The following is a 15,187-nucleotide window of genomic DNA, read 5'->3' on the forward strand; positions in this document are numbered from 1 at the left end:
GGAGCTTGCAGTGAGCTGAGATCCGGCCACAGCACTCCAGCCTGGGCGACAGAGCAAGACTCCGTCTCAAAAAAAAAAAAAAACAATAATTTATATTTAAAGCTTTATTTTGTATGAACAGAGCAGCAGCTTTCTTTCTTTTTTGTTGTCATTGTAGGCTATTAGAAATAAAGACTCAACAAATAATTGGAAAATTCAATAAAACTATTATCAGTGAGTTCTGATTTAAAACCACCAGAACATCCTGGAATCCTCTGTTCTCCTAGTATAATAGCACCATGTCTTTTAATAGTTGACTTATTCAAGGAAAATACAGACATGGTGAAAGTACATTTTTCATTAGTTGTTCTGGATGTTGCATAAATGTCTCATCCATTTAGAAAATGCAGTGTTCATTTTTATAAGATTCATAACAATGTTTTATATGTTCCAACTTAAGGGATACATTATGCTTTCTATTTAACCCAGGAGTTCGTTTAATGTAAACTGTCAGCCTTTTAGTTTTATCACTAAATGGATACGTCAACCTAAAGAAATGAAGACTAATAGCCTAGTAAATCTTCTATGGATTTGAGGATGGATTTGACATTGTACAAAATCCTAAACAAACAAGAAAAAAAAAAAGCCTAAATATCGTGTGAAGGAACAAATGAGGTCATCAGCATAGTCTGCAGGAGAAGTGGAGCCTTGCCAAAGACCCAGTCAACCACAAAGGGCAAAGAGGTTCTCAGACCAGGACATGCGGATGTGGTTCTGAGATAATCAGAATAAGAGCTGCCATTTTTGAGTGCATACCATGTACCAGGCATTTTGCTAGGTGCTTTACATCAGAGATAAATTGTTCCCCAAATGGCTGGCAGGAACACAATCTTACAAAGTAGCAGCAATTCTCACTCTTTAAAAGAAAGGGATCATAGGTTAGTTTTTGTCTTGAAGGGAAAAATTGATTTTATATTGCTGTAGAACCAAAGACAACTATGACTATGTTAATCCACTTTCCAGGCTGATTTTATGTTTTATATGTTTTTGACACTTAAAATGTTTTTTTTTCCTCCTGTGATGGTCAAAATATTTTGTTAGGATTGTTAGAAAATTCCATTTAAAATGTTACGCCCTCTTGTGATAAAGGGTAAGCATGAACCTATCATTTCGCCATTAATTTGATAATTCATTTATTCAATAAATACTTGTTGCATTACTACTCTGTGAGCCACTGCTCTAGGTGTTGTAAATATACTGCAGTGATTGAAACACATAGTTCCTACCCTCAAAGAACTTACAGTCTAGGAGAGAGCCAGGCCCTAAGCAAATGATTGTACAAATAAACATTTAGCACAGTCGGTGCAAACCTTCATTTAGAAATTCAGTTATCCAAGAAATGTATTTGCAAGAACTCTGTTCAGTTTTTGACTCCAAGTTCCCATACCACTCAGCTGGCAGAAACAAACAACATCCAGACAAGTTAATGTCAGTCCAACTTGGGCTTGGTTTCCTTCCCCTTCTCTGGACATAACTAGAGCATTACTCTGTGTGTGCCAGGGCCCTTCTGTCATCAAAGAGTTGGTGCCTCCTCAGGTGTCTGGCTTCTTCGGTTCTAGTGGTTCTTTGCTGCTGCTGCTGCACATCACTCATGACATGAGGAATGGCTTTCAGAGTTCCTGTGGTCCCTCACAGGTCTTACTACCTCCTGGACAATGGTTTTTAGAAGGACATGGATCTCCTCTGCTCTAAGGATCTACAGGCCTCCCTCTTTTTCTCATCCCCCTACCCCTTTCCATCCCTGAGGAAACTTCACATTTCTCTCTATGTTTAAGATACTTGGTCTATGTCTCAAATACCTTTTCTAAGTCCTGCGCTTTTATAGAACAAAAATGGATGTATTTGATTTATTGTCATTTTATATGTCTCCTTCAACTTATAAACACAGAGCCACTAACTTGAGAAGGGAAAGGTAATGAAGAAAAATAAAGATTAAAATATATATCTTAATATTATCCCTCAACAATAATTTCTGAAATAATGCTATAAGGGAAGTCCATGGTGGCTTGAGAAGAGTTAACAAAAGAACCAAATTTAATTTGATTGGGTGGTAGGTCCTATGAGAGGGAGTTCAGAGAGGGTTCTTCTGAGGAGATGAGATAGGAACTGGGATTTGAAAGCCATGTAAAGAGTTCATGTTTTGAAGGACAGTGAGGAGAGAGGAGGAGGATCCTTTCTCAACAGAAAGGACACATGTGGCAAGGCCTCACAGCAGGAGAACATTGAAAAAAAAAACAAATCTACGAGTATTATCACTTATGGATAAAATCTTAATTATAGATTATACACACTTGCATTTTGGTGTATGAGGCCTCAGCAAACTCTATAAGGCATCAACCATTTATTGTGCCATAATGGAAAATGTGTAAGAACTGGTCAGAGCTTTGGATTTGAGTTCACGCCTGGCCAGTTATAAGCTGTATGGTCCATGGCATATTGTATCAGCTCTTTGAGCCTTAATTATATCATCTGGAAAATAGAGATTATGACAATATTACAGCTACATGCCCCATGTCTCATAGGATTGCTGTGATGATATTCTGGGAAAATAGATGTGAAACTGTTTGGCAAACTGTAAAGAACTTTCATGTGCATAATTATTAGTATGTTAATAACTAAATCTATTCACAGTAAAATTCAATATTTTAGAGAGACTCCTCCTGAGATAAAATGGCAAATACTAAGTGTTCTATTTTCTCGCTTATAATTATATGTAACTACATAGAGGTGAACCAAGTGAACACACTAAATATGATACACAATTATATAGTAGTGAATACAATCTTTCTTTTCTGGAAGAGCAGCTAATAATTTACTATCAGACAACAATAATGTAAGTTCTATATGAGAGATGCCTGCTAGAAAATGACCAAATGAAGTAATGAATACCTAGCACAAAATAGAAGCCTAAAGTTAGCACAGTCACCACTCTCTCCTTAGATCCCTAACCAGACACTAGGGTGTGTGTGTGTGTGTGTGTGTGTGTGTGTGTGTGTGTGTGTAAGGATAACGTAAGATGGCTTATGGCAGGGCAGAATTCTTACCCAATTCTTAAAAATGTGTGGTAAACAGAGTTTACTAGTAAAGATTCAAAGCCAGTCTATAAAGCAAGCAAAATAATTCCTTCTGAAGTCCCCAGGAGGAAAGATATTAGACTAAAAATTTTATGCCAATCTATAACTATGAGAAAATCACTTAAGGCTGCAGAAGCAGGGGTGAGAAGGGTAGAATAAAATAGGTTCAGTGCTTTAGGATCAGTTGCCCAGGATCCAAAAAGAATAGCTTTATTTTATATGCAGTCTTAAAGAACAATGGGGAAAATATGTGAGTAATTTGTAAAGATCAAAAGTACATAATAAAAAGGAACACTTTTTTTCAATTAGATCAAGTTTTTATTTTCTTACACAAGGTGTTATGGAAAGTCCAATCTTTCAGAAAGACAAAAACAAAGATAATCACAATGACATACCAGTGGAAAATTTATAATCCTTATAACCTGACCTAGCCTCTAAATCCATATAAAATTTGCCTTGCTTTTGTTTAAAGGATGGCTCCAAACAAACGATTACGAAGCAATGGATACTTGTAAAAGGTAGTTCCCACTGTTGCATTGATTCCAGTCTTGGTTTTATATATGAATATTTGAGGAGTCACTGCTCCCCATCTACACCCCGATTTTCACAACCTTGCTCTAGAACTCTTCATAAAATAACATCCTGATGTGGCCTATAGATCAGAGGCTTTGTATTTTCTATCTGGGTCCACTGAAGTCTGGGCTTAAAATCCAGAGCTGATTCTGGGCAAACAGAGGAGAGTACCCTGTTGTGTCCCAGATTAATTTTTCTTACTGAATTGGGAATGTGATAATCACTGGCCAAACAATAAAATTCTGATATTTACTGTCATATATTTTGCTTGCCAAATAGTCTAACAAAGTTCTATAGCTTCGTCTCTTAGTTCTAAGAGGATAAAACGTTAGGTACAAGAATCCACTATTTTCATCATACTAAAAACTACGTAATTATAAACTCTGGAAAATACAGCCTAGAAAGCAGCGCCTGGAAAGCAGAAGCTTTAAAAGTCAATAGAATTGTGTGTTATAAAGATTTTAGTTTAAGTGGTTCTAATAATTTCCAAGTTTCGCTTCTATAGGTATAATAATTTTCTAACTCATTTAGACATTGTATAAGAATGTACATGGACTCATATGTACTTAAAATATGATCAAGAAGTATAGTAGTAATATCTTTAGAAAAGTTAAGAAAATTCCACTGAAACTCTTAAGAATAACTCTTAGATCACAAACTAATCAAATATCTCTGAAATAAAAGTTCATTAAATTTAAATTAAGTGGAAGTTATACATCAAATATTGTTTTCTGAAATCAAAATCTGGTGTACAGTATATAATACAGAATACTGGACATTAAACAATTCCTTTTTTAAAACAACTACAAGAAAAATATTAAGAATGATGAATCATGCTGGTTGATTTGATTTGGGTCCAAGCAAAGTATCTATTTTATCTCCCTGAAAAAAAAAGAGACACACAATTACAATGCAATAAAATGCAAATTAAAAGGTAAAGTAGTCTTTAAAATGCCATTTAAAATTTATAAGTTAGTGATACACATATCCAATAAGATTGTAAAAGGGAAACAAGCAAAGGTAAGTTTAAACAGTAATGGTTATTTCCTAGTATAAACCTACTCTTTCCATGAAAGACTCTTTTTTTTTTGAGACAGAGTCTTGCTCTGTCGCCAGGCTGGAGTGCAGTGGCGCAATCTCAGCTCACTGTAATCTCCGCCTCCTGGGTTCCAGCAATTCTCCTGCCTCAGCCTCCCAAGTAGCTGGGACTACAGGCATGTGCTACCATGCCCGGCTAACTTTTTGTATTTTTAGTAGAGATAGGGGTTCACCGTGTTAGCCAGGATGGTCTCGATCTCCTGACCTCGTGATCCACCCACCTTGGCCTCCCAAAGTGCTGGGATTACACGTGTGAGCCACCGCGCCCGGCTGAAAGACTCTTTTAATGAATTCTGATAAATAATTTTATAAAGATTCAGTAAGAAGAAAATTTTGGCAGCTCCTATTTAGCCTTAATGCTTAAGCCTAAACTTTCTCATTTATAAAATACCAGTTAAACTTGCTGATATCTTAAGTTCTTCCCTGATTTATTAATGCTTGACTTAGAGAGCAGAACTTCTCAATTTTCATGTGGGTTTTGTTATTTTTCACTTAGTGGTACTGATATTTGTACTAAAATGGGTAAAATGATCATATATAAGAGGATGAAAATCAAAGATGGGAGGTGAGTTTTTAAGCAAGACAGTATAGTGAAAAGATAGGAACTGGAAGCAGAAGAGTTTCTCTATCACATAGTAAATGTAATCTTGAGAAAATCATTGAACTCTTTAGATAATGTAACATAAGTCAGTTCGTATTTTTTAGCCTATACTATGCTATCTTTGGCACTTCCCCATCATTCAAAGTCCTGCACACCAAATCATTGCCAAGTCCGTCAATTCTAACCTTAATATGTTTCTCAAACTCATCTCTTTCTACTTCAGTTTCTCACTTGGGCAAATGTAAGAGGTCGCTACAAAAATTTGTTCAATGTTGTATCCTTAGTCCCTAAAACTGACCCCATCACATAGTAAATACTCAGTAAATATTAATACTTGTTGAATAAATGAATCAACAGTTTATTTTTTCTGCCTTCAGTGTCTATCAGCATTAATTTCTTACATATATTACAGATTCATGTTTCTAAAACTCTTTTTTGAACATTTCAGTTATCTTTTTATTTTTCCTTCAATTTGGAAAAATGCAAACAGCAAGAACACAGAGAAAAACATGGTAAACATTTTTATAATGAACCATAATAGTAAAATTAGTATCCAGGAGTGATTTTCCACAGGCTGCCTGCAGAAAAGGAGTTGCTTCTGTAACTCTCCATTGAAACTGACTTCTCCCAAATGCTTAAACCATAATTCTCTACAGCTCAAGACTTAGACCACCAGCAATCCTCATCATGACAGTAGAAGAGCTGGTGCTTCCCCAGTCATGAATGTTAATGTAGTGGTAACTCCTGCCAACAGTTAGCTACATCATAAAGTTATAATTGCAAGCCTTGAATTCCAGTCTCCTGTTCATGCCAGAAATTAGGCTAGTGTTACCACTAACCATGAACCCTAAGCTAGTAGGACAGGGCTGGAGCCAACCTTTGGCCATATCCTACCACAAAAGTATTCTGGTCCTTGCTCTCATCAGGAAGGGGCCAGAGTTTCAGAAATCATGTCACTTAAAACCTCCAGAGGGCCAGGCATGGTGGCTCACACCTGTTAACGCCAGCACTTTGGAAGGCAAAGATATGAGGATTACTTGAGGCCAGGGGTTTATGATCAGCCTGGACAACATTAACAAGTCCCTGTCTGTACAAAAAATTAAAATAAATTTTAAAAATTAAAAGTTAAAAATATTACAAGTAGCAATTAGAAAGAGTGATACTAACTGGAGTCCTGAAAGACACTGATAAAACATAGTTTCCTTTGTATACTTCCTAAAACTGTTCTTCCCTTTCCCTCACGTCCCAGGGGCAGCCTTTATCCTAAATTTGGTGCACATCTTTCATATAGAATGAAATCATAAGGCTTCCATAACTTTGATTCACTCTTGGTTAAAATTAATGAAAAAATTATAGGTCATAACGCTACTTGACAAGATATCTTGGTAGGAAATAATGTTTTTGACATTAGTAACTTTGGAACTTCAAATTATTATTATGACTATAATTCTCATAAGCTAAGAAAGAAAAGGTATATCATTAACATTTGGCTGTAAGTAACAAAAAAAATCTAATTAATGGTTTTTTGTTGTTGTTTAATCTCCCAAAAACTATAACCCTAAGCCTTTCAAATATAGTGACCAAAAACATGAAAAACATACTTGTATCCAAAAATTATATTTATTTACTAACATAAGGAACTGATTTGTTAAGAAAATTATTCTTACCAGCCTTGAAATCGCGCACGCGCGCACATCCACACACACACACACACACACACACACACACACACACACACACACAATTTGCCAAAAATGTTCAGATTCTCTAAGCTTAGCTTTCTGCTTGTAGAGCATACTGTTCAAATTAAAAGATGGCATAACTGATTCAAATCTAAACACAAAAATGAAGCATTTTTCTTCTATATTTCAGTCTATATTTTATACTTTTACCAACTATAAATGTGTCTACTAAGAATATGTTTTTATTTTTGTGTTTAAAATAATACTTGCATATATTATAACATATTGTACTTACCTTGTTGAAATTTGCTTTTATCACTCAACACTGTTTTTTAAATTTATTCAAAATTTGTCATATTAACACATTAAGATATAGGTCATTTAAATCTCTGTATTGTAGTTACACATGTGAAAATGTCATATTTTATCTATCCAGTTTTCCACTGATAATCATTTGGGTTGTTTTCAATTTGTCAGTGTACAAACAAGGCTGCTATAAACATTGTTTTCTCATTAGCATGTTTTTCACACCATTGCCCACGAGTTGAACAAAACCCTAAAGATGTATAAAATCTGGGCTAGGCCTGGTGGCTCACACCTGTAATCCCAGCACTTGAGGAGGCCTAGGTGGGCAAATCACTTGAGTCCAGGAGTTCGAGATGAGTCTGGATAACATGGCAAAACCCCATCTCTACAAAATATACAAAAATTAGCCAGGCATTGTGGTGTGCACCTGTAGTCCCAGCTACTTGGGAGGCAGAGGTGGGACAACTGCTTGATCCCAGAAGTTTGAGGCTGCAGTGAGCCAAGATCAGGCCACTCCACTCCAGCCTGGGCAACAGAGTGAGACCTTTTCTTTAAAAAAATAAATAAATAAAATAAGGATATAATCTAATCTAATCAGATGGCATTTAAACATCTACAAAAGTTGTAATCCTACTGAACAGAAAAACTGTAATAATTTAGAATTTAATGACACAGTAAATCAATGAATTGAAGTCAATCAAGTGATCCAGCAACATGGGAAGGGTTGCAGACTTCCGTGAGATGACGGAGGACTTAGGTAATGTGTAACTAGACTTTAGGAGACATGGGCTGGGAGACAAATGCACTGGAGCATTGACAAATCAACAGTAAAACAGGGCTCAGGCTGACAGCGAAGGTAGTTAGATAAATCCCCTTAAATGTTCACAGTGTCAGGCCTCCCTGGCTAAAATCTTAAGTCAAGATGCATCTTGGCTAGTTGTGAAAATAGTCTTCAAAACTACTTATAATGCTATTCTTTTTTTACCCTGAGAAGAATAAACATTGTGCACAAAAATGATGCAGCAAATCAAACAGGTAACTTTAGTATTTTCTGCATTGAGGAATTTATATAATTGTAATATTTTAAATATTCATTATGTATATGAGAAGTTGCCATATTGGCATGTCTAACAGAAACATTTGCTTCTTATCTAAATGTGTAATTTGGGTAATTGATTTAGACTTACAATCATGGATTGAAATCTTACCAATTTGTAAACAGCATTGGAACATTTAAGAAAATATAGTATTCATCACATTTGAAATTTTTAATTTATGAAATTAATAAGAATTCCTTAAGTATCTGAGACTTGTTTGTCCATAAGAAAATTGAAGTACTTAAAAGTCCAATATATTAAATTTATAAATGAGAATTAAAATATTTAAGAAAATTTAATTAAGTTGCAAAAACTCACTTAGCATGTATTAAAATCTGCTAGACTTAAAAAGAGAAAAATAAAATATATAATCTAAATGTAACAACTTAAAATGAACTGTTCATTTTTTGTAAATCTTATATCATTTGAATATGAGTTTTTAAAATCAAAGTAAACGGAATAATCTTTTGTACATATAAAGGCTACCTTAGGGAACATTAGAAATAAGAAATAAATTGGCTGGGCATGGTGGCTCACGCCTGTAATCCCAGCATTTTGGGAGGCCGAGGTGGGCAGATCACCTGAGGTCAGGAGTTCGAGATCAGCCATGGCGAAATGCTGCCTCTACTAAAAGTACAAAAATTAGCCAGGTGTGGTAGTGGGCGTCTGTAATCCCAGCTACTAAGGAGGCTGAGGCAGTAGAATCGCTTGAACCCGGGAGGCAGAGGTTGCAGCAAGCCAAGATCATGCCACTTGATTATACTTTCTTGAATATCTATTGTCCCTTTCTTAGAAACCATGTCTTTTGCTTGTGTGTTTGTTCATTCAGATAGTCATTCAGCATTCACTGAATGCCCATTGTGTGCTAGTACTGCGCTAGACACTTACATATATGTTTCCAAGGGGCTCAAACTAGTAAGAAAAATAAGTATTCAAAATATTCCAACTTATATTGATAGATTATTGTCACACTTGACAGGATATATATATATATATAAAATACATACACACAAATACATATATAAAATTCGATGAAAAGAAAATAATCAACATGCCAATACTCACAGATTTCTCTTCCACCACTATCTCCAACACACAATAACAAAAATTTTAAAACAACTCAAACAACTCAATTCCCGCTCCCAGCCACCGCAAATTCAGAGCTTATGGGCAAGTTCTTAGAGCTCTTGTGAGATGGACTAAGAGAAACATAGAGTTCTTTTTTTTTTTTCTAAAGATGAATTTAGGCTTTGAGGCTACATTTAGAATTGGAGGCTTATGGACAAAAGAAGAAAAAAAGATTACTATAAACTATGTATTTGGATTCACTTAAAAATTTTAAGAGATTTGAATAAGAATGGAATTTTCTTTTAATTTCTTTTGGCCATTGAGCTGTGCATCTTAGGCAAGTTTCAGTGTGGAGATAAATATCCCAGTACCTGTTAAAATATCTGATACTCAATGAATGTGTGAGAAATGAAAAAATGTTTAATATCACGAAAAAGCCATTAGGATTACATTCCTCAGAGTAGACTAAAATTATTATGTAAGAAAAACAATGCGTTTTGCAAAACAAATATAGATGATATGGAAAACAGGTAAGTAAAAGGAAAAATATACATCTTATTGGTTCTGTTTCTCTGGAGACCCCTAACACAACTTCTTAAATAATAACTGTCTTTTAACAGAATAGGCCGGGCGCGGTGGCTCAAGCCTGTAATCCCAGCACTTTGGGAGGCCGAGACGGGTGGATCACGAGGTCAGGAGATCGAGACCATCCTGGCTAACACGGTGAAACCCCGTCTCTACTAACAATACAAAAAACTAGCCGGGCGAGGTGGCGGGCGCCTGTAGTCCCAGCTACTCGGGAGGCTGAGGCAGGAGAATGGCGGGAACCCGGGAGGCGGAGCTTGCAGTGAGCTGAGATCCGGCCACTGCACCCCAGCCTGGGTGACAGAGCGAGACTCCGTCTCAAAAAAAAAAAAAAAAAATAGAATAATGTTTTTATGCAAATGAACCTGTGGAACATAAAATTTATCCAAGACTCCACCCCTAAAACTAATAGCTGTAATACAAAGCATGTTAATTTTTTTCTCTAGTTTTTCAATGCATATTTATTCAACAAGCATTTATTGAATAACTACTATAAGCCAGACACTACTAGTCCATGGCAATACAACCCAGAACAAAAGAGACAAAAATCACTGTTTTCATAGAGTTAACATTCTAGGTGTGGGACACAGGCAATTAACAAAATATATAAATAAATTATGTTATAATGTATACATAAATTTATATATAAATAGATATAAAATGCAGAAGTAAGTTTATGTATATTCAAAGGTGTTAAATGTTATTTAAAAAATAAGTCATGAAAGAGTATTGAATAGGGGGTGTGAAAGATAGTAGAGGTTGCAATTTTAAATAAGACGATCAGGAAAGACTTCACTGAGAAAGTGACACTTGAGCAAAGATTTGAAGTAAGTAAAGAAATAAGCCCTGTGAATTTTAGGCTGGGGAAATGACAAGCATTTTATTTATTTATTTACTTAACATTTGCAGTCCATATGGTTGGGACAGAACTCTACCTCCTACATGTGACCCAGATCTAATCAATCATCTGATTTCCCTGGCCACCTTTCCTTCTTGTTGGATATTTATGTTGTTCTGTTTTCCTTTTCCTTTTCTTTTCTTATCTCATGAATAATGCTATAATTTATTTTATTACATTTATAAACATTTCTATAGGCTAGTCTCAGAAGTGGAATTACTAGTTAAAAGGAATCAATATTCTCTAAACATTCCTTTTTTTAAAATTTTTTTTTGAGTCAGAAGTTTGCTCTGTTGCCCAGCCTGGAGTGCAGTGGCGCCATCTCAGCTCACTGCAACCTCCGTCTCCCGGGTTCAAACGATTCTCGTGCCTCAGCCTCCTGAGTAGCTGGGACTACAGGCACCCGCCACTAAACCCAGCTAATTTTTGTATTTTTAGTAGAGACAGAGTTTCACCATGTTAGCCAGGCTGGTCTTGAACTCCTGACCTCAAGTAATCCACCCGCCTCAGTCTCCCAAAGTGCTGGGATTACAGGCATGAGCCACTGTGCCCGGTCTTCCCTAAACATTTCTAACAGTCTTGATTCAGATTGTCAAATTGCTTCCAAAAAGTTATACCGATTTCTATTCCAACCACCAGTATGAGAGGACTTATCAAATGTTTGCCAGTACAGAGTAGTCTTATTAAAAAATTATTTTTAAATAAACCTTGTAAATCTGATATGTGAGAATGCTATTTGAATTTAATAATATTTTATCTTTTAAATTATTAGTGAGGTTGGATTTTAAAACATATCTACTAGTCATTTTTTGTGAATGACCTGTTCCTGACCATTGCCCATTTTTTATTGAAGTCTTGCTGTTTTTTCATATTGATTTGTATATATTTTTAGCATATTTATCATATTTGTGCTAATATTTACCAGATTATTATTTATAATAACAATGTAAATACAAGAAACAGAGAAAAATGAAAATTTTAAATTGAAAATTGAAAACTTTTTAAAAATAATAGGCATCTAATGACACCGAGTTGTTTGTCAAAGTTCGACACAAAACTTGGGTATTGAAGAACGTGGAGTAAGAGAATAGGATAACACTAAACCAACAGAAATAAATGCCCATTTGAGGAACATTGGAAAATATCTAAAAGTACAATTATTTTATGTAACAATCTTTTAATATATGAAGTAAATTTCTTCGACCATCTTTAAAAATTATTAAGTCCCAATTACATACTAGGCACAATTTTAGGTTCTCCCATATAATATTTACAATTATTTTGCTCACCAAGATTATTATTCTCATTCTCTTTTACAGATAAAGAAGATGAGGTTGAAAAAAAAAAATAACCCTAATAGGTACCATGTCTAGAAGTTGGAATTTATGTTCTTTTATTATATTACACTTAAGATACTTAGGAAAGGTAAATCCTTTGCATGCTACAAAAGTATATCTGAATAGAATAATAAAATGACACAAATTTTTTTACTCTTGAGTCTCACCCGGCCAGATTCCAAAGCAGTAGGCATATTTCTCAGTTCATACACAGAAACCTGTCCATCACTGTCTCCTACCAAAAGGCAATCTGTTTGTTTGGCAAAGAGAATGGTTGTGAACTTGATTCCAGGGTTAGCCGTATTCACAATTAGAGGGTCCAAACTGTAATGAAATATTTTATTTGTAAATTCAATTGTTATATTAATATGATCTTTTAAATAGACAAAGAAAAATTTGAGATTTTTTAAATTAAATGTAACAAAAACCATAAGCCTATTTAAGTGTTTCCAAACTCAAAATAACTGTTCCTCACTCCTTATTCAATCAAAACCTTCATTTCTTCAGTGAACTAATTTCAACCAGGTAAATTAAAGTGCTTCACAATTAAGATGTGAACTCATAAATTTAAACTTTTGTGATGGTTAATTTTGTGTGTCCACTTGGCTAGGTTATGGTACCCAGTTGTTTGGTGAAACATCAGTCTATTTTAAAGGTATTTTTTTTCAAATATAATTAACATTTAATTCACTAGAATTTGAATAAAGCCTATTACCCTCCATAATGTGGGTGGGCTTCATCCAATTAGTTGAAGGTCTTAAAAGAAAAGACTGATATCCACCCAAAGTGGAATAAAATTCTACCTGCAGAATGCCTTTCTTCTCAAGACTGCAACATGACTCCTGCCGGAAATTCCAGCCTGCCAGCCTGCCAGCCTGCCAACTTGCACCACAGATTTCATACTTGATAGGACCCACTCCTTAAAATAAATGTCTCTCTCTCTCTCTCTCTCTCAAGTGATAGATATAAAAGTAGAGATATATAGAGACAGAGACAACAATAGATGTAAGTACATACATCTTATTGGTTCTGTTTCTCTGGAGACCTCTAACACAACTTCTTAAATAATAACTGTCTTTTAACAGGATAAAGTTTTTATCCAAATGAACCTCTGGAACATAAAAGTACATTTTGAACAAGAAGTTTTCCTAGTCTTCGTTATCTAAAGCAATCTACCTAGGGTCCTCAAAAGAAGAGAAGTAGCAAGTTTGTACACTTCTTTTAAAAATGTGTTGTCCTGGGAATTACAGTTTATCCAGAAAAATTAAAATCAGAGGTGGGATTATTTAAGCAGCCACTTTATATATTAGTCACCTCATACTGGTAATCCTTGATTTTTGGTTCATACTGTTTTATAGAACAAACCAGGACAAAATTTTAAAATTACTGAATTATAATTTCTAGCAAAAAAAATTCTCAAGAAGAATAAACCCATTGAATTTGACATCATTTCTTTCAAACAAGAATTTATTTTCTTGCTGTTTTTGCTAAAAACTAGCATAAAGATATATTAATTTCCAATTGAAAAAGTAGAACCATTAACCTTTTTATTCCAACATTGTATTAAGTTTCCATATTAGGAAGAATAAATTAATTTAGACAATCCTCTAATAACTTTGATGTAATATGTTAAATCAAAAATTTTAATTAAGTTCATACCCCTTTGAATATGTTTTGAAACAAGGTAAGAGCATAAGTAAATGTTGCAAAAATAATTATTTTGTCCCTTTTTTCTATCGTAGAAAATTTTTAATTAAAAATGTAAAAATGCCTCTGTATGTTTCTCTAAACCAGGCAATGCATAAGAACTCAAGATAGCTATTATATCCTATATCATCCTGTAAAAGTTTGAGGAGATGAGTAAGGTAAACTACTTTCTTTATTCTTTTTTTTTTTTTTTTTTTTTTTTGAGATAGAGTCTCACTATGTTGTCCAGGTTGGAGTACACTGGCTCAATCTTGGCTCACTGCAACCTCCACCTCTTGGGTTCAAGTGATTCTACTGTTTCAGGCTCCTGAGTAGCTGGGACTACAGGTGCATGCCACCACACCTGGCTAGTTTGTATATTTTGGTAGAGACGGGGTTTCGCCATGTTGGCTGGGCTGGTCTTGAACTCTTGACCTCAAGTGATCCACCTGCCTCATCCTCCCAAAGTGCTGGGATTACAGGTGTGAGCCACTGCGCCCAGACAAGGTAAACTACTTTCATTCAAATATTTTTAAAAGCACATATGGTATAAATAATTAACATTAATATAGCATCCTGGTATTATCTTTATTCATAAAGGACTCTTATAAACTATTACTTCTTTTAAAGTAACTACAGTACCCTCTAACTGGTGTCAAAACTATCAGCTATAATTTAGTTTGAACTGCTTCTACTATAAATTTACCCAAGAAAAATAGTAACACTTACGTGCTGATATGAAGGTCCCAAATCTCCACTCTGTTCTCATTTGCAGCTGCAAATATATAGGATGATTTTGGAGACCAGGCAACATCATAAACAACAGAAGTAGTTGGATAAAAACTCAAAAATGGCTTGACATTCTCCTGTTGCCATATAATAACACCCCAATCTGCAGAACAGCTTAAAAATACATCATGACAAAATGGATTCCATGTCACTTTATACACTGGACCCTAGAAATAAAAAAAAATACATAGGTAAACAATATCTAACATCATTTATTTTAAACTTCACCAGCAAATTAAAAATGCTAAGATTTCTAGATTTTCACACAACTCATTATTGTGTGGGCATTATTTTAGCTGAGAATAAGATCATAGATTGAATCTTCCTTAAATTATTACATTTAGAAACATAAAA

The 15,187-nt window shown here is 34.7% G+C and overlaps 1 protein-coding gene across 1 annotated transcript in view; it reads right to left on the reverse strand.

The window, feature by feature from the left end:
* Positions 1-3,673: 3,673 nt before the first annotated feature.
* WDR78 (WD repeat domain 78) overlaps positions 3,674-15,187 on the reverse strand; it is a 106,838-nt gene continuing 95,324 nt past the window's right edge. The window contains 3 exon segments of the mRNA XM_011936870.1: positions 3,674-4,568; positions 12,526-12,682; positions 14,774-15,000. Of these exon segments, the coding sequence (XP_011792260.1) occupies positions 4,518-4,568; positions 12,526-12,682; positions 14,774-15,000 (435 nt within the window). The 3' untranslated portion in view covers positions 3,674-4,517.

The sequence above is a fragment of the Colobus angolensis genome, unplaced genomic scaffold (genome assembly GCF_000951035.1).
Source record: "Colobus angolensis palliatus isolate OR3802 unplaced genomic scaffold, Cang.pa_1.0 Scaffold158, whole genome shotgun sequence".
Taxonomy (NCBI): Eukaryota; Metazoa; Chordata; class Mammalia; order Primates; family Cercopithecidae; genus Colobus; species Colobus angolensis.